The sequence below is a fragment of the Protopterus annectens genome, chromosome 5.part0 (genome assembly GCF_019279795.1).
Source record: "Protopterus annectens isolate FY-2018-M chromosome 5.part0, PAN1.0, whole genome shotgun sequence".
Taxonomy (NCBI): Eukaryota; Metazoa; Chordata; order Ceratodontiformes; family Protopteridae; genus Protopterus; species Protopterus annectens.
Window position 1 is genome coordinate 87,893,640 of NC_056735.1, and position 18,544 is coordinate 87,912,183.

General features: G+C 46.2%; 1 protein-coding gene across 1 annotated transcript in view; it reads left to right on the forward strand.

Annotated features, from left to right (window-relative positions):
• USP25 (ubiquitin specific peptidase 25) overlaps window positions 1-18,544 on the forward strand; it is a 2,531,105-nt gene that overhangs the window by 686,285 nt on the left and 1,826,276 nt on the right. Inside the window, exon 5 of the mRNA XM_044071806.1 lies at window positions 2,773-2,935. Within this exon, the coding sequence (XP_043927741.1) occupies window positions 2,773-2,935 (163 nt within the window). The remainder of the gene's footprint in view (window positions 1-2,772; window positions 2,936-18,544) is intronic.

Consider the following 18,544-nt stretch of genomic DNA (forward strand, 5'->3'; position numbering starts at 1 on the left):
AAGATAGCAACTTTTACCCAGCTCACTGCAAGGAAAATCCTGCAGGCATTTTGGTTCATGGCATCATGCATTCCACTAATCCCATATGCAAAGCTGCATATGAGAAAATTACAATGGTACCTGAAAAGTGTATGGTCTCAACACAGGCACAGCCTCAAAGCAAATATACCTATCATTCCCTGCCTTCAAAAAGAGTTCCTATGGTGGGCTCAAGCATGTCAAACAAACAAGGGTCTTCCGTTCATCTTACATCCAGCAATCCAAACCATGACAACAGATTCTTCAGACTACGCCTGGGGAGCACACATGGCAGGACAGTGCATACAGGGCAAATGGTCTGCAAAACAAATACACCTTCACATCAACCAAAAGGAGATGCTAGCTGTTCAAAATGCCCTGACAGCCTTCAAGGACCTCTTGCATCCAGGACTTCTGATAAGGACAGAACACCACAGTTATGTGGTACATAAACAAACGGGGAGGAAAGCACTCCTACCCATTATGCAGACAGGCTATGACCTTATGGAACACAGCTTTGACCTATCAAGTACAACTGCAAGCACAATTCCTGCCAGGAAAGGAAAACATATTGGCAGACGAATTAAGCAGAAACATGGCAGACCCCCACGAGTGGAGACTACACCCACAAGTATTTTCAATGATAACCCAAAGATGGGAATGTCCAGACATAGATCTATTTGCATCCCCCAACAATTGCCAATTACAAAAATTCTGCACAAGGACTTATCACTCCCTAGCCTGGAAAGTGGACACTCTATCATTCAGTTGGACAACACTGACAGTCTATGCCTTCCCTCCACTACCTCTATTGACCAAGGTATTACTGAAGGTCAGATCAGAGAGACCACAAATGATCCTCATTGCTCCGAACTGGCCACGCCAGCACTGGTACCCATTACTAAGGAACTTGACTCAGTCCTCCATGGATCTTGCCTAAATTCCCACTACTGTTGACTCAGAAAAACTATCAAACTCATCACAGCCAGCTCAGAACTTTAAGTTTAGCTGCATGGAGAATTCCTTAAATTATCAATCAACACTTCTCTCAAAGGACGTCCTGAATGTAATTATGGAGGCCAGGAGGCCCAGCACCAGGAAGACTTACTCAGACAAATGGAAAAGATTTTGTGCATGGCACCAGGCTAAAGGTCAAAATCCTTGGATTCCAAACATTCCTCACATACTGCAATACCTAACTGAGATGCTACACAAAGGCCTTTCCTTCTCCTCCATTAAGATCCATGCTTCAGCCATTTCAGCTCAATATAATACGGATCCCCCAATTTTCTCACACCCTTTACTTAGACAGTTTCTCAGAGGGGCTAAGAATATAAGACCCCCCAGAAAACCACCAACACCAACTTGGGACCTGAACTTCGTTTTAAAAAAGTTAACACTACCTCCTTTTGAACCAGCATTCTCAGCAGAACTACAATACTTGTCTTGGAAAACAGCCTTGTTACTGGCTATTACCTCAGCACGCAGGGTCTCAGAACTACAAGCACTTATGGCAGTGGAACCTTTCATCATTTTCCATCAGGACAGAGTCTCTTTACGAACTAACCCTACCTTCATGCCCAAGGTAGTATCCAGTGTGGCTTTGAATCAGACCATTCATTTACTCACCTTTTATCCTAACCCACAGAATAAAGGAGAAAGGCTCCTTCACTCTTTGGACATTCACAGACAGCTACGTTACTATTTAGATAAGACAAAGATCTTCAGAAAAACTGACCAACTCTTTGTATCATATGCTGCAGGTTCACAAGGAAAGGTTATTTCAAAACAGACCATCTCCAAATGGATAGCACATTGTATCCGCTTTTGCTACTCTCACCATGGGAAGGCAGTGCCTGTCAATATTAGATCCCATTCTACCAGGGCTACTGCAACCTCAGCAGCCTTTCTCAGAGGGGTTCCAACCAAAGACATTCTGGAGGCAGCTACTTGGAGTTCAGTGCACACCTTTACCAAGCACTACAACCTTCCATTATATTCAAAAACCAGGGCTGGTTTTGCCACTGCAGTTCTGCAGGGCATCCTAGCATCACCTAACCCAGTTTAGTACCAGCCACCCTTCCATAGCTTTGGGATTCTACCAAAGTGTGATGACTGCAGCAGTATAGCACGATGAACATAGTACAGTTTTGTACCTACCATAAATGTAGATGTTCGAGTGGTTATACTGCTGCAGTCCAGGTTACCCTCCCTCCATCCCCTCTACATACCAGGGTGTTAGTTACAACTCCATGCACCTCAATCTATTGGATGCAGGTCTATATGGTGTATTTACTAACAGCTAGTACTATTGCTTATCTACTAAGGTATTGTTGCATAGCTATTGTATTGCCTTCTTACTTAGGGGCACCTGACATCTGAGGCAAGAAAAACTGAAGAAAATGGCGTCTGCTGTCTCTTTTATACCCCTGCCGCACTGACGTCAGGGAAGAGGCGACGACAACCGACGCCGGACCAAGACTTTGGGATTCGGCCGACTGCGGGATCGCCTGACGACATGATAACCCAAGTGTGATGACTGCAGCAGTATAACCACTCTAACATCTACATTTATGGTAGGTACAAAACTGTACTTTACTTGCCGTGGAAGTTGTGATGCTCTGGAGGTACAGGGGAGGCAGAGAAGAAAGTTAACTGAGGAAAAGGTAATGAACAAAGATGTTATTGATTGCAAGTGCACTTTGATTTTAAGTATCTTATGTGTATCTATTTTTTTTGGATACTGCTTTTCAGAGTTCTTGAAGCCAGTATAGCAGAAAACAAAGCAAGTCTGAAGCGAACACATACTGAAGTATGGAGCGATTCTCCAAATCCGTATGATAGAAAAAGGCAGGAAAACTGTCCGGTTGGACTTAAGAATGTTGGAAACACCTGCTGGTTCAGTGCTGTTATTCAGGTAACTTTGCTTTTTTTAAGCAGTAAAATAAGTTCGTAGGAAAACAGTAACACGTTGTTTGTGATAAGTTTTTTGTGAAGGTTTTGCTGCATTTTAGGAAGGATGCAGGAGACTCTCCCATGTTTATTTTCTAGTATTAGACAGTTTAGATTTGACTCTGAGCAGGACTGATAGGTTTTTTGCTGGGAAACGTACGTTTTTCTAGCAGCTCCGCTAAATTGTTTGGTGGTGTAGACCAAAATCGTTTGGTAGAAACCATGGGGTAAGTCTTTTTGGCAGACTAACCTGTCACATGATGACTCTGTTCTTTTTGCTTACCTGTTTACCGAGATCCCTCTCCCTGCATGTGCGTCTGCAGGAACCCTGGTGTCATTTTTGTGCCTTCTGTCAAGAAGCCTGTTCCTGGCATTAGAGGCTTATTCCAGGCATTCCCCATGCTTGCTTATTGATGTAGAACTTCCTTAATTTCCCCTCCCGGTTTAAGCATCTCGTATTGCATTTTCTGTGGTTTGAACCCTGTTTTCACATTCCCCCTGTTGCATCTTATTTACCATGAAAACTTGTGCGTCTGTCCTAATAGCTAGCACAGACTTGTCTTCTGTGTTGTGTTTTTAGATGTCATAGAAGGTCTCCTATTTGACAGTCTTGTGCAGCTAATATACCTTTACTGGTCTTCCTGTTTTCTTGTGCTCTTCAGGTGTGTTAAATGCAAGGTTATGCCTGTGCTTGGGCCAGATGCGAGGCTCAACCTTCCATGTTTTGTTGGTGTGCAGAGGGATTGTGTTATGCTGAAACTACTGAGGATTGCTTGGTCGTCACAGCTCGTATGTCCCAGTCTGTCGTCACAGCTCGTATGTCCCAGTCTGTCGTCGCAGCTCGCATGTCCCAGTCTGTCGTCGCAGCTCGCATGTCCCAGTCTGTCGTCGCAGCTCGCATGTCCCAGTCTGTCGTCACAGCTCGTATGTCCCAGTCTGTCGTCACAGCTCGTATGTCCCAGTCTGTCGTCACAGCTCGTATGTCCCAGTCTGTCGTCACAGCTCGTATGTCCCAGTCTGTCGTCACAGCTCGTATGTCCCAGTCTGTCGTCACAGCTCGTATGTCCCAGTCTGTCGTCGCAGCTCGCATGTCCCAGTCTGTCGTCACAGCTCGTATGTCCCAGTCTGTCGTCACAGCTCGTATGTCCCAGTCTGTCGTCACAGCTCGTATGTCCCAGTCTGTCGTCACAGCTCGTATGTCCCAGTCTGTCGTCACAGCTCGTATGTCCCAGTCTGTCGTCACAGCTCGTATGTCCCAGTCTGTCGTCACAGCTCGCATGTCCCAGTCTGTCGTCACAGCTCGCATGTCCCAGTCTGTCGTCGCAGCTCGCATGTCCCAGTCTGTCGTCGCAGCTCGCATGTCCCAGTCTGTCGTCGCAGCTCGTATGTCCCAGTCTGTCGTCACAGCTCGTATGTCCCAGTCTGTCGTCACAGCTCGCATGTCCCAGTCTGTCGTCGCAGCTCGTATGTCCCAGTCTGTCGTCACAGCTCGTATGTCCCAGTCTGTCGTCGCAGCTCGCATGTCCCAGTCTGCTGTAGTAGTTACCTGCTGGACTTATTCAGCACATTTTCTCCTCTTGCACTGATTAAGGCTCGTCTTATATATTTTCTTTTTTGGTTGTTTTCCCTCCAGAAATCCCAGCTTTGGAGGAGGTGTCAAGGATTACAAAGTCACTCGACAGACTGCAGTTGTTTTCTGTGGAATCCTTGGACCTAGCATATTGGTCTAGTGTGCAGTGCTACTGCCAGAGTCTCTCTCTTTACAGATCTGCTGTCATGAAAAAAATTAGGCATCTGTGCCGTTTGTCAGTAGGCAGAGGATCATTGTTTGGTGGTGTCCACAGTCTGCATGGCACTGCTCAGTGGTGATCGGCTTGTGGTAGTGTCTATAGTGTGCTGCCTCACACTGCTTAAGGGGGGATCAATGATCAGAAGTCTCAAATGTAATATGCTATGTATAACTGCTGTTACTGCATTCCTGTGCACACAGTTTATTATCATTATGCATGCTGACACATTTCTTGGGTTTCATTTGCCATCATTATGAAGTCCTATTATTTCCAAAATGTTTAATTCTGTTCTCTAGCTGAGATATTATACAAACTGTTCATTGTGTAATTTTTAATGTACTCAGTTGTATATAGTCTATTTTAAGATGTCTTTCTATGTTTATAGTTGGAAAATAGCACATTTGTGTATATCCTAAAGTACTATTTTGTGACATGTAAATGCTGAGCTTTTCTCCCTAGATCTCTTCTGGGACAGTAGTGTTGCATGATCCAGTTGGATTTTCCTTGTAAAGAAATGTAAATAAATGTTTTCAGCCATACTCTTAGACAGTAGCCATACAAACATTAGCAAACAAGTTACAAAATACAGAAACATTCGGTAAATAGATCAGAACGGTATTCAGAAAAATGAAGTGTCTGATCACAAATGTTTCACAAGAGCTAATAGCCCCTGATTGTTACAGTAGTGATCAACATGGATGTCACATTGATCTGTGACATAGTTGAAGAGTAAGCAGTACTTGGACATAAGAACTGGTCCTCCCTAGTGGCTACAGAGAAACCTTCAATGATCTGCTTGCAGCCCTTCATATAAAGGCCTTAGTGGCTACAGTCACCTTCAGAGATCGGCTTGTAGCCCTTGATAGAAAGGCTAGCATTGTGTAAACTGTAAGAGGCACCATAACTAATATGATCAGTTGGCGTTGTTGTACAGTTAGAAACAATCTTACAGGGTTCATAGTGGAAGCCTGACCAGCTATGCTCTGATATTCCTGAATGTGTCCCTTTAAGGAAAACGTGGCTGCTCTTGCAATGCAATGGACTCCACTGATGAATGGAAAGCAGGCAGGAGGATAATAAAGAACTTGTGTCACTAACGTGATACCCAGGCAATGTCCATTTGCATCACTCCATACCAGCAGGGAGTATGGGAACATGGGGAACAGTGCAGCGACTTTGGCCAGTTTGTGATACCGTACTGACTGGTTCTCCTTTAAACTCAGAAACGAAGCAGTAATGACATGATGGCTGTCGCAGCTGTCAATTTGTCAGTGTGTACATTAAGAATTGGTCATGCTCTGAAGAATTTTGACAGGTCACTGGTTCCTTCATGACTTATTAATAGCTCTACCATGTGCTATGTCACTGGCATTTATTTAGGCTGTTTACAGCATGGAAAACGTGATTAACAGTTCCTTGCTGGTACAGTGTCTATCACAGTGCTCAATTTCTCTCTTAAACTGAAGAGCTTGCCTTGTTTAGTGTGACAATCATTTTCTCCAGCAGTGTTCTTTGTCAGTACGTGTATGGATAATCTTGCATTAAATACATCTTAAAGGTTCTGTAATTTGACTAGAATTTTGGCTCATATAGCTTATGATAACTTGTGTTCCCTCAGCCCCCCCCCCCCCCCCAAGACTTACTCTTTGAAAGGGTACAAACTCTCAAACAATGTGCTTCCAGGAACCTGTTTGGCTTGATATCAGTGGAGCAGCCTCACTTTAGTGAAAACTAGTATGTTAAATGTGTCATTTGCTATGCATATGCAATATTTTGTGTAGTTTGAGAAGGAAATGTGATAAGTAATTTGTTAATGCAGTAGCTGTTAAGAGACATAAGGTTCAATCTCTTGCATTTTGACTACGTGTTTATAAGGCTTTTACTTAGAATTGTTAGAAGAGTCACTGGAAATGTTAGGTCATAATATAATATGTGAAGTGTCAGTTTGCCAATAAGTTGTATATCTGAACATTTAACTGCAGAAGATGCCAAAAAAACCTGCATTCTGCAAATGGAACAGAATATGCTTTTGCAAGGAAACTACCGGAGTACCTGGAAAAAAACCCACATGTACATGGAGAACATGCAGAATCCGCACAGGCAGTGATTGGAAGTCAGTACTGAACTGAACCTCCAGACCCTGGAACGTTGAGGATGAGAGCTTTTCCACTGGGGCCACTGCTTGCCTGTAATTCTACTCAAGTCTTCTGAACTGAATGAATTTGAAACCTGAGCAGTGTCTGGTTAAGTGGCTTTTTCAGTGCTTCACAGTAACCAAGTATTTCTGATTGGGAAGGATCTAGAAGTGTTAGCAGTGAACAGAATCGTACCTCTAATGTACATGACCGTACTTTGGTTCCTGTCCATCAGTCATTCTGACATTTTTCTCAGAGCCCAAGCTTTGAGCCATGACCACTTGTCTACATTCACACGATGTCACATCACTACAAAAGCACATTAGGCCTCTACACCTACTAGTTTTCTGCTGCTCACAAAGTTTGGGTTCCAGTTCCGATACCTTTTGGTGAAGAAAAGGTGCCATATTCATCGCCTAAAGTCAGAAGCTTTAAGTATCCCTGTAGACATCATATTAACCAAGACCCCCACCAGCATTGCCTTTGCTGTTTAGGAGAAGAGCATGAGGTAAACCATTGTGTTAAGTTCCAGTGGTTCAATCCTGCCTTCTGAGCACACAGAAGGGAGAGGCCTGTTTGTCTTAGGCCATATCTTACACTTCAGACTGCGCTTCAAGTGCATCTGGTTTGGAATGCTGGCTCTTCACTGTCACATGTCTGTGCTGCTACATGGTTTTGGATGACATCACTGCACATGAGGAATGCTTTTAGGCACATAGCTGTTTGAGGTTTACCCCAAAATGTTTGTCAGCTGTGCTGTGCATCATTTTCAGTACTAAGTTTGCCCTTCAGGTTTTTTCAACACTGAGTATTTATCCAGATTTTCTTCAGCTTGTCTAAAGCCTTACAGGTGAATAAGTTCCAGGTGTTCTCCTGACTCCACAACTGGCTGCTGGTAGTCCTGCCTGTGCAATTCTGACAGTGGTGCTGTAGTGGGATATCCTATTCACTTGCTGCAGTATTTACTTGAGGGATATCCTTGCCAGAAGGTGCCGGATGTCGGCCAGATTAAAAATTCTTTTACCACTATATAGGGTACATAGTATGTCTGATGTTGGCTGCAGTCTGACATAGGCCATAAAACAGATGTACGAATGTATCATCCTCAGAACTTTTCTGCCACCAGTTAGAACTCCAGCTCTGACCATCAGTTGTACAGTTTCTAGTGTTTCCAACTTCTCCTTTCAGGTGAGCGCCCCGCTGGAGAAGCTCTCTCCTTATTTTATGTCATCCAGGAAGGGCAGGTGCCAGTGTGGAAGGCAAATTCCATGCAAGGACAGCCGTACCCAGTGTCTTTTTTTTGCCTAGGCCCCAACCACGACCATAAGTCGTGCAGTGTATTGCCAGGCTTTCATTTCTAAGACCCTTAGAAGCAGGCTTTATTCACTACCTTTGTATGTGAAAAACAAACAGCTAAAATTAGCTAAGTGCATGGAGGATTCCTTAAGGCCTAAAGCTGAGCCACAGAAGCATAAGGTCAAGACACCTCTGCCTTCCTATGCACCTCACCCATACGATGCATCTCCCGAGGTGCTAGTCAACCAAGAGGCACATCTGATTCCAGGTATGGAGTCACAGGCTGAAGCAAACCTCTGACGTCTCCTTGACTTCAACCATGAGCACGTCGCAAGAGGTGGAACAAACTCCCAATCTGGATGTTGAGGGGGAACCCAGGTTTGAATGCATTGAGGAACTTGGGGATTTACCACAGATGTCTGCTACCGATTCACCCCAGCCTGAATACTTTGAACTTGGACATTCTTCTGGGTCCCCAACGTTTCAAAAGATGGTCTCTCCAGCAATGAAAAAACAGAAGGCAAAACATGTCTCCACTACACAAGAGGCTCCTGCAGATTGGCAGGTCTTCTTTCGACTCTTTTCAGGCCTTCGTGGCTTTTAAGCAGTCTATTTCTCAGCCTGCACCTACCACAGCCTCTCAGCCTTCCCAGGAAAGGGCTAGGGACCCAGACTCTTCAGATGAATCCTTTCTGATGAATCTTTATATTACTGTACTCAAATCCCCTCTCCCCAGAAATACATTTCCCCCTGAGGAGGAGTCTAAGTGCAGATTCTCCCATGGAGGAAGTCCTTTGGGGAAGCCATCCTGAAAACGCGTGAGCACTTAGGTTGGATTCCTGCCAAATCTCAGATGTCCAGAAAAGGTATTACCAAATTTTACAAGTGGACCTTCCCAGTTCTTCTGCGGTGCCATCACTACATCCAGCCTTTTTGAACGCTTTCTACCATGCATCCCAAAACCCAGACTCTCAGGCTGCAGCTTCCAAGAAGACAGACCATTTCTACCAAGTCCCTGAGGACTGCCGATTCCTTTTCCGATGCTTGGCTGCAGAACAAGTAGTCATCTCTGCTACTGACGAGCCTTCCAGGATGCTCCCTTCTAACTCTGTAATCCCAACAGACAAGGAGTAGAACCCTCAAAAGACTAAGGAAAAATTCATACTCTTTAGCCACTTTGGCCTTCAGAGCCATCAACTACCTGACACATGACTAAATACTCCCTAAAACTTGTGTCAGGGAACTTCTGCTATCTCAGACCTCCCAGATTCTGAGGGAAAGCACTTAACCCTGAATCTTTTAGCTGCTTCTTCCAAAGTACAAAGGCACCCCAAATACGGCTGTGATGCTGCCGAGGCCTGCGCCAGGGCAGCTGCTACCTTGTCAATATTCAGAAGATTCTAATGGCTTGGACTTCAGCCACTGCAGAACTATTTCAAATACGAACTAATGCATGTTCATCTGAACAATAAAGCCCTGTTTGGGCCAGCTGCAGTTACCCTTTTCAAAATCCTACAGGAAAAGTCCAAGGAACTCTGAGATGTTCTTCGTCTTTCACTGTTGCAGTCATCACACTTGGGTTATCTGCCTGCAGGTAGCCCTCAGTCTGCCCAAATTCCAGAGACCTAGTATTTCTGCATCTGTCGCTGTCACTCCAGGACTGACGTCAGGTTGTTAGGGGTATAAAAACAGGCAGTCGAAGCTATTACATCAGTCTTTCTTGCAGAGGAGCCCGAAGCAGAAGCAGTTAGCAAATGCTGGTCGGCCGCTACCTGAGTTTTCCTTTACGAATTGAATAATCCTGAAGTCTTCTAAAGCGAAGTACCCCGTTGGGGATCCTATTTTCTTGCTCTAACCGATGTCAGAAAAAGTTAACAATTGCCTTGCCTCTGGAAAGCAAATACCACACAGAGATTTACATTCTTACTGTGTCACCTGTTTAGGCCCAGACCACGACATACCTCGCTGTCTGTTTTCTGCCTTGTTCAACGTCCGAGCCATTCTTCGTCTGGCTCTCATTGTCGCTAAATTCTTTCTCTATCTCCATATTCTGAAATGGCTTCGGTAAGCCATCTGACTACTTGGTATTCTGAAAAAACGTAAGGATAAAGACAGACCGCACAGGTCCAAAGCTGCCAATGACACTTCCGTTAAGCTAGTCGCCAGTTTGCCGGTACTCGTGAGGCGCTTTCGCAGCCCCTGATGCCCGCTTCAGTGGATTCGCAGGCCTCTACCGAGACCCGTTCAGAGTCCGGTATGCGAGACTCTGACTATGGACCCTGCAGATGTGTCTACCTTGGATGTGTCCAGAGCCATTGAGCAGGCACCAGCTTCTGAGGCAGTTCATTGCACTATTGATGTTTGACTCAAACCAACGACTTCATTTTCATAATCCTCATAATCAGACTAGAAACCACAACGTCTCCCGTATTACAACCAATAGAAAGCCAAGTGACTTCCTTCTACTAAGCCTAAATATTGGAAGTATATACAACATAGTTCATGAACTCCATGCCACCATAGACTTGTACTTCCCACATATAGTCATCCTGACAGAAACCTGGCTAAAACCTCACATTACCAGTGAGCAAATACTCCCTACAGATTATGGCATACTAAGAGCAGACTGGCTAAACAAGAAAGGAGGCGGTGTAGCTATAATATTTAAACAGGATCTAAACATCCAGATCTTAAAATCATCAGCTCCACAAATAGGCAATGAAGAAATAATATATACCAACCTCAAAACAAAACCATCAACATAATTGGATGCTACTTCCCACCTGGCCAAAACATCCATCCACTAGAAAACCTCCGCAGCTGGTCTACCCACCATCTCCCCCAAGAAACTATCAATGTTAAATTGTCAATCTCGCCTTCATTCTTGCTGGATGGATTCGGAGCCGATCCTCGGCTCCGACTCTGCCAATACTAAAGCTCGAGAGCTAATTCCACCTGCTCGTGGCTCCCCTATATCCCACAATGCTAGGCGGTAACTACTCTGATCTCATTTGCCGCTTAGCTGCGAGGTGCTTTCTTCTACCGGCTCTGGCAGGTTAGTGAGTTTTTCTAGTTAAAAAAAATTCTAATATCTACCCCTATCCTTTTTATTTAGTCAAGTTTATAGTACAGGGTATCCTTTTAGTTTAAATCGGGTCTTCCCTCGTTTTTATTCCCTTTTTATTCCCTTTTTAAGTTCTAGGCCTTTGGCCCACTCCCCTTTTTCCCTTTGTCATTCAGTGTGATTGGGTTTTTCTTTTTGGTTAAAGGGTGTGTCTGTGTCTTTTTTGTATACAGTCACTTTTTCTGGGATGTCGAAAGACTCCAAGGTCTCAGGCTTCAAGAAGTGTGACTCGTGCTGTCAGAAAATGTCTCTGACAAAAAAAAAAAAAAAAAAAAAAAGAAAATGTCTCTGACAGACGGTCACACTTCTTGTGTTTATTGCCTGGGACCTTTGTACCTGCAGGACTCCTGTGCTGTTTGCCATGCATTCAGCCCGAGAGTCCTGCAGGAACGCAAAAATAAACTTATTCTTCGAGGCTTATTAAAGCCTGAAGGCCCCTCGACCCAGTCTACGTCGGGGAAGCCTTCAAAGACTTCCAGGCCGTCGGCTCCAGCTTCAGAGCCGTCCGCTGGGAGCATTAAGGCTGCTTCGACATCGGCTCCGGCCGGAGTCGATGTTTCGAAGACTCAAACTGTTACCTCGGCTCCGGCCGGAGCCGAGGGTGCTAAGACTCAGTCGGCTCCGATAGTTTTATCGGAGCCACCTTCTAAGAAGAGGTCGAAGTCCCCTTCCATCGGCTCCATCCACTCGGCCCTGGGATCCCCTCTTCTGTCGGAGTGGAGCCATAGGTCCCATTCCTCTCGGTCCTCCAGGCTGTCCGACCATGACTTACAAAGGGTGGTGAGTAGACTTCTCAAGTCCAAGGCACTGGCCCAAATGCTGCATAGCCCTACTCAACAGTCAGTGGCTATTCCCATCCCTGCTTCTGTTCTTCCTCCAACTCCTTTGAGTTCAGAGCCGGGGCTTGTCGGAGCCATGGCTGTCGGTGTGTCTGAGCCGATACCCTCCCTTTCGGCTCCGTCGTCTGCTCCGATTTCCTCTTTGGAGGGATCTCGGCACCGGGCTTCCCTCGTCGGCTCCGAGGGGGCGAGTGGCATTGGACCCTTGTCCGACCCCGTTCTCACTCTCGGAGCGTCGGCGCTGGTGAGTTCGGCTCCGACATCGGCCTCGGAGCTGTCCCTGTCGGTGCCGGGGGGGGTCCTTGTCTCCTCGGAGCGGGGACCTTCAGCCTTGGCTGATCGTATCTACGCCACGGTCGGCTCCGTCAGCTCCTCCCTCTTCAGTGCCTGCGGTGGTTTCTGCCCACCCCCTTGTACCAGACCGTAGAGAGCCAGCCCCTCAGATTTCCCCATTGGGGAATATCCTCTTCTTCCGAGGCTTCTCCTGATCCGGCAGGGGAACCCCCTCGGAAGAGACGGTGCAAGAGGAAGCACATTGACTCCCCTGAGTCTATCACCTCGGACACCGACTTGGAGGAATCTGAAGGTTCCCCTCGGTCCCCCTCTGAGGATGTCGCTTTTGCTGACATCCTTGAAATCCTTAAACAGAGGGGGAACTGACCCGCCATTAACCCTTCAGAGGATGAGTCTGTCTGCCTTGAGGTGTTTGGCTCTCGCCCTTCCACCTCCTGGGTGTCTCCTCCCTTTGACCCCCTCATGGAAGTGGTGGCAAGGAAAGCTTGGACGGCCCCTGATTCAGTGGAACCTACCCCAAGGAGGCTGTCAAAATTTATTACAGCCCCGAAAGAGAAACAGTTCTTATCTAAAGGTGTCTATGTTGATGCCATGTTGGTGGCCGCAGCCACTAAGAAGGAATTAGCCGATCCTTCGGTACCTGTCCATCCTCCTAATAAGGAGTCTAGGACCATGGACAGGTACGGTAAGCGGATGTTTTCCTCAGCGCCCTTTGCCATGCGGTCGCTGAACTACTTGTCACTTCACCCGTCTCCAGAGGGATTTACTCAAGGGTATGGGTGATGCTATGCAGGATCCAACAGCTGAGGGGTTCCAAGACCAAATGAACTCCCAGTTGGCAACCCTGAATTCGATTGTCAACTCCTCCATGCGGCTCATCTCATATGCGGCCGATGGGGCGAGTAGGGCCGCAGGCACAGGTGTAGCTTTGACGCCACACCTGGATGCGGCTTTGCAATTTTGCGGACCCTTTCAAGGCGTCCTTCACCAATTCCCCCTTTGATGGCTCAACGTTGTTTGGACCTCAGGTGAAGGATACATTGACTAGGTGCGAGCAGGAAGGTTAAGACTCTCTCTGCCGTGGGAGTCTGTTTTTCTACCCCTTCCAGACCTTATCCCAAAGGTCGGGGGGGGGGGGGAATGTGGTTCCGCAAACCACAAGGAGTCTCATCTGATGCACAAAGTCGATTCCCCTCTAGAGGCAGAGGGGGGAACAACAATGACGCCCTAGGGGCAGAGGTGGTCCGCAAAACCAGGGTAGCAGAGAGACTTTCTCTGATAAACCCTTTCAGCATCCCTGAGGAGCTGCCCGGCTGTCCACCTTCGGAGGCAGTCGGGGGAAGATTATCACTGTACCCAGAAGCCTGGCTTTCCCTCACTCAAGACAAATGGGTACAGTCGATCATATCAGAGGGTTACAAAATCCCCTTTATTCACATCCCATCCCAACCCAAAGGGTCCATTCCAGACGTTCCACCCAGTCTAAGGGAACAAGCAGCGTTAGAAATATCAAAGCTGCTGTCAAAAAGAGCTATCCAGCCAGTCCCAGCAGACCAGCAAGGATCTGGAATCTACTCCAAATTCTTTTTGGTACCAAAAAGACAGGGGACTGGAGACAAATACTGGATCTCAGCAAGCTAAACAAGTATGTGAAGAAAACAAAATTCCAGATGGTCACGCTACAGTCCATTCTACCCTTCTTGGGTCAGGACAATTGGATGTGCTCGATGTATCTTCAGGATGCGTACTACCATATCAAAATGCACAGACGCTCCAGGAGGTTTCTCCGCTTAAGGCTGGGAGCCAGTCACTACCAGTTCAGAGCCCTGCCCTTTGGTCTCACTACAGCCCCCCCGAGTGTTCACCAAATGTATGGCAGTGGTCGCGGCTCACTTGAGACATCAAGGATTCCAGGTGTTTCCATATTTGGACGAGTGGCTCCTTACCGCCACCACCAGGCATCAACTTCTTCTATCCAGAGACTTCACCATTCAAACTTGCCAAGCTCTAGGCATTTCAGTAAATTTCGAAAAATCTGCTTTGTCAATCTATTACCTTTATAGGCGCCACCTTAGACACAGTTCATCTTTCTGCCAGACTGACAGAGCAAAGAGTATCAGATATCCACAAACACGTTTACCTTCTGCTTCAGTGCAACAAGATCAAAGCCAGGGTAGTCTTGAAGGTATTAGGACTCATGACGGCTACCATTACACTTCTTCCCTTAGCTCGTTTTCACATGCGAATCCTCCAGTGGATGCTGTTTTCTCAATGGTCCTTCCAACAGCTCCTGATGTCTGACATCATTCTGCTAACCCAAACATGCAAGAATCGCCTGTCTTGGTGGATGACATCACCTCACGTTCTTCAGGGCAGACCCTTCATCCCTTCCCCCCAATCGCCACGGTGACAACGGACGCCTCCCTGATCGGGTGGTGGTGGGGGGGGGGGCATTATCAGGGCAGGACAGTCCAGGGCACGTGGCAATCTTTCGAGTGCCACTTGTACATAAATGTCTTAGAGATGAGCAGTGCTTTTAGCGTTGCAAGCCCTTCAGGACTCTCTTCCCACAGGGACTATTGCAATTCAGATGGACAACATGTCCGTAGTGTGGTACATCAACAAACAGGGCGGAACCAAGTCCTATACCTTATGTCGAGAGGCACTCAGCAGTGGGCGATTTCTTCTCAGTGGTTTCTGATAGCAACTCACATTCCCGGGAAGTCCAACGTGATTGCGGACAAGTTGAGCAGGGCTATTCTCATGTCTCATGAGTGGTCTCTAAAAAAAAAAAAAAAAAAAAAAAAAAATCAGTGCTGGAAGAAATCTTTTGAAGATGGGGCCGGCTTTGCTGCGTTATTTTTGCTACTCCCCAAAACAGCAAGTGTCACGATTTCTTCACCCTCTTCCCTCTACCAGGCCAACCCACCAGAGACGCTCTAGTCCACGATTGGCCCCGGGGACTTCTGTATGCTTTCCCCCCTTTTCCACTGATCTCTCAATTAATTCAGAAAGCTATCGCCTCGAGAGTCGCTATGATCCTCATTGCCCCTTACTGGCCTCAACAGATATGGTTTCCGTTCCTGCATCATTACCTCTTGGAGCAGCCTTGGCATCTGGACCCAGTGCCAGATCTTTTGACCCACCAGTTGGGCCAGCTGCACCACTCCCTCCAATCTCTCAACCTCACAGCGTGGTTTCTCCGATTCGTACCCTAGCCAGACTTCCTTTAATTTCTCATTCGGTCCGTAACATCCTGATGGCCTCTCACAAGTCTTCTACCAGAAGGATTTACAATAGTAAGTGGAAACGTTTTTCCTTCTGGGCAGCATCAAAAAATATAGACCCCTTCACCGCACCTATCCAGTCTATCCTAGACTTCCTGGCAGAGCTCTTTCATTTAGGCTCTTCCTCATCTACCATTAGAGTACAACTAGCTGCTATATCTAACTTTCATATAGGTGTTTCGGACTCCAGTATCATGTCCCATAAACTCTGCAAAGCCTTTCTAAGAGGTGTCTTTTTGCTCAAGCCCCCAATCAAAGATCCCCCACCTCAGTGGGACTTGAATTTGGTCCTAGCGTCCTTGATTCTCCCCCCTTCGAACCTTTATCTCGCATTACAAATTGGATATGGCCTCCAGAAACCATGCCAACTTTGGTTCCACTGTTCTCAAGAGTCTGTTCTGATAAGCCACCCGGGGTAAGGTGCTAGGGACGCGGTCCCATCCAGCAAGAATGAAGGCGAGATTGACAACTTAACATTGAGAAGTTATGTACCTACCATAATGTTCCATGTTAGTTGTCTTCTACTCGCCTTCTTTCTTGCGTCCCACCCTCCTTCCCCCCAGCCTGGACAGACCGATAGGAATTTTTGGGATCTTCCATTGGGGCTTCCTTCCCACATGTTCTACCACCTCTATTCTCCCTTTTATGTTTGTGGTAGCTTACATACAGGTTTATATAGAGGTGGGTTCTTTTTCTCTCTTCTCCATACTATGGAGACTAGAACTGCTTGGTTTTAGCTATCAAACGAGATCTGAGTAGTTACCGCCTAGCATTGTGGGATATAGGGGAGCCTCGAGCCGGTGGAATTAGCTCTCGAGCTTTAGTATTGGCCGAGTCGGAGCCGAGGATCGGCTCCGAACCCATCCAGCAAGAAAGAAGGCGAGAAGAAGACAACTAACATGGAACTTTATGGTAGGTACATAACTTCTCATTTTAGGTGATTTCAATATTGACTGGCAATCCTGTTCTGGCAACCATCCAACCCATCATGTAAACCTTCATGGCTTCACCCAACTAGTCCAGTCGCCAACCAGGATAAGTAAAAACTCCAGCAAGCACACTACCCTGGACTGGATACTAGTCAGTAAGAGCCCCCAGTCAGGCTGCTTATCAGATTGCCTCTGTGATCACTCCCCAACATTCCTACTCAAAAAATACCTATACCAAGCTAAACATGTTGTCTACCGTCAAATATGTAAAAAACTAAACTTTAACCCACTCACGTTCATCTCACCCCTCAAATAATGTAGCTGGCATCCTCTAAAGTACCTCAGCCTTGATGACAGTTGAATTTAATACTACCTTCCTGAGCATCCTTAATTACCATGCCCCCATAAGACTTATCAGAATCAAAGCACAACCCTCCCCATGGCTACAGAAAACCACTAAGTCAGAAATGAAAAACAGGGATAAAGCCTGGGAGCACTTGCGCAAAACCAAAACCCCCTCAACTAGACAGAAATTCCTAGAACTACGCAATAGAGTCAAAAAGCTAATAAAACACGACAAATTCCAATACTACCAGTCTGCCCTAGACTCCTCCCAACACAGCCCCCCAAAATTCTGATCCTCCATAAACTCCATCCTCCACCCAGGTAAAGTCAGTACCCCTCCTCCTAACATCCCTCACTCCTCAGAAAATATTGCTACCTCATTCAACACACACTTCACACAAACCATACTATCACTAGTTAAACAACACAACCCCCCCCCTCCCCTCCAACCCACACCTTCAATTAGTAATCTCCCCACTACCTTTTCTTTTTCTCCTGTACCTACCTCCAACATAAAAGAACTCTTAACTAAACTTAAGCCAACCACATTAGCAGCAGACAACCTCCTAAGTGAATACCTACAAATCGCAGCAAATGCTCTGGCCTACCCAGTATCCATCTTGCTTAACAGATGTCTGTCAAAGTTACGTTACCACACTGGAAAGTATCACATATAATTCCCCTCCACAAAGGCGGACCCTCCACATAACTAACCAATTACTTGCCCCATAGCTATTCTCTCTCCACTCTCCAAAATACTAGAGAGATGCATACACTCGCAGGTCTCAGACTACCTCCTTACTAACTACCTCATTTCCAATACTCAGCATGATTTCCGACCAAACCATAGCACCACCACTGCCTTGCTCTCCTTTACTAACACTATCCTTCAGCATAAAAAACAATGGCTTTCTCTCCTCTGCTACTTTCCTAGACCTATCTAAAGCATTTGACATGGTCCCACACAAACAACTTATCTCTGTCCTCAATAACCTATCCTTCTCACAATCAAGTCACCAACTGGTTTCAGAGTTACTTGTCTGACCGCCAACAATCAGTTGTATGGCAGAATGACATATCTCCCCAACTACCTGTCTCCATAGGAGTTCCCCAAGGATCCATCCTTGGACCCCTACTCTTCTCTGTTTTCACCAATAATCTAGCCTCTGCCACCAAACATGGCACACTCATTCAATATGCAGATGACTCAACCATCATCTGCTCAGCCCAGTCCCTACCTAAACTGCAAAAAGTCACACAGGAAGCCTTTTCCTCTTTTGAAACTTGGTTATCTGATGCCCAATTAATACTCAACCCAAACAAAGCTAAACTACTCGTCTTCCAACCCACCAAACGTACTCAAAACAACTCTCACTTTAACATCACAGCAAAAGACAACACCACTATATACCCAAGTGAACACACCAAATTGCTAGGAGTGGAAATAGACAATAACTAAAATTTGACATTCACATATCCATGACCATAAAAAAGTCCACAAAAAACTAGGAGCGCTATACAGAAATAAGCAACTT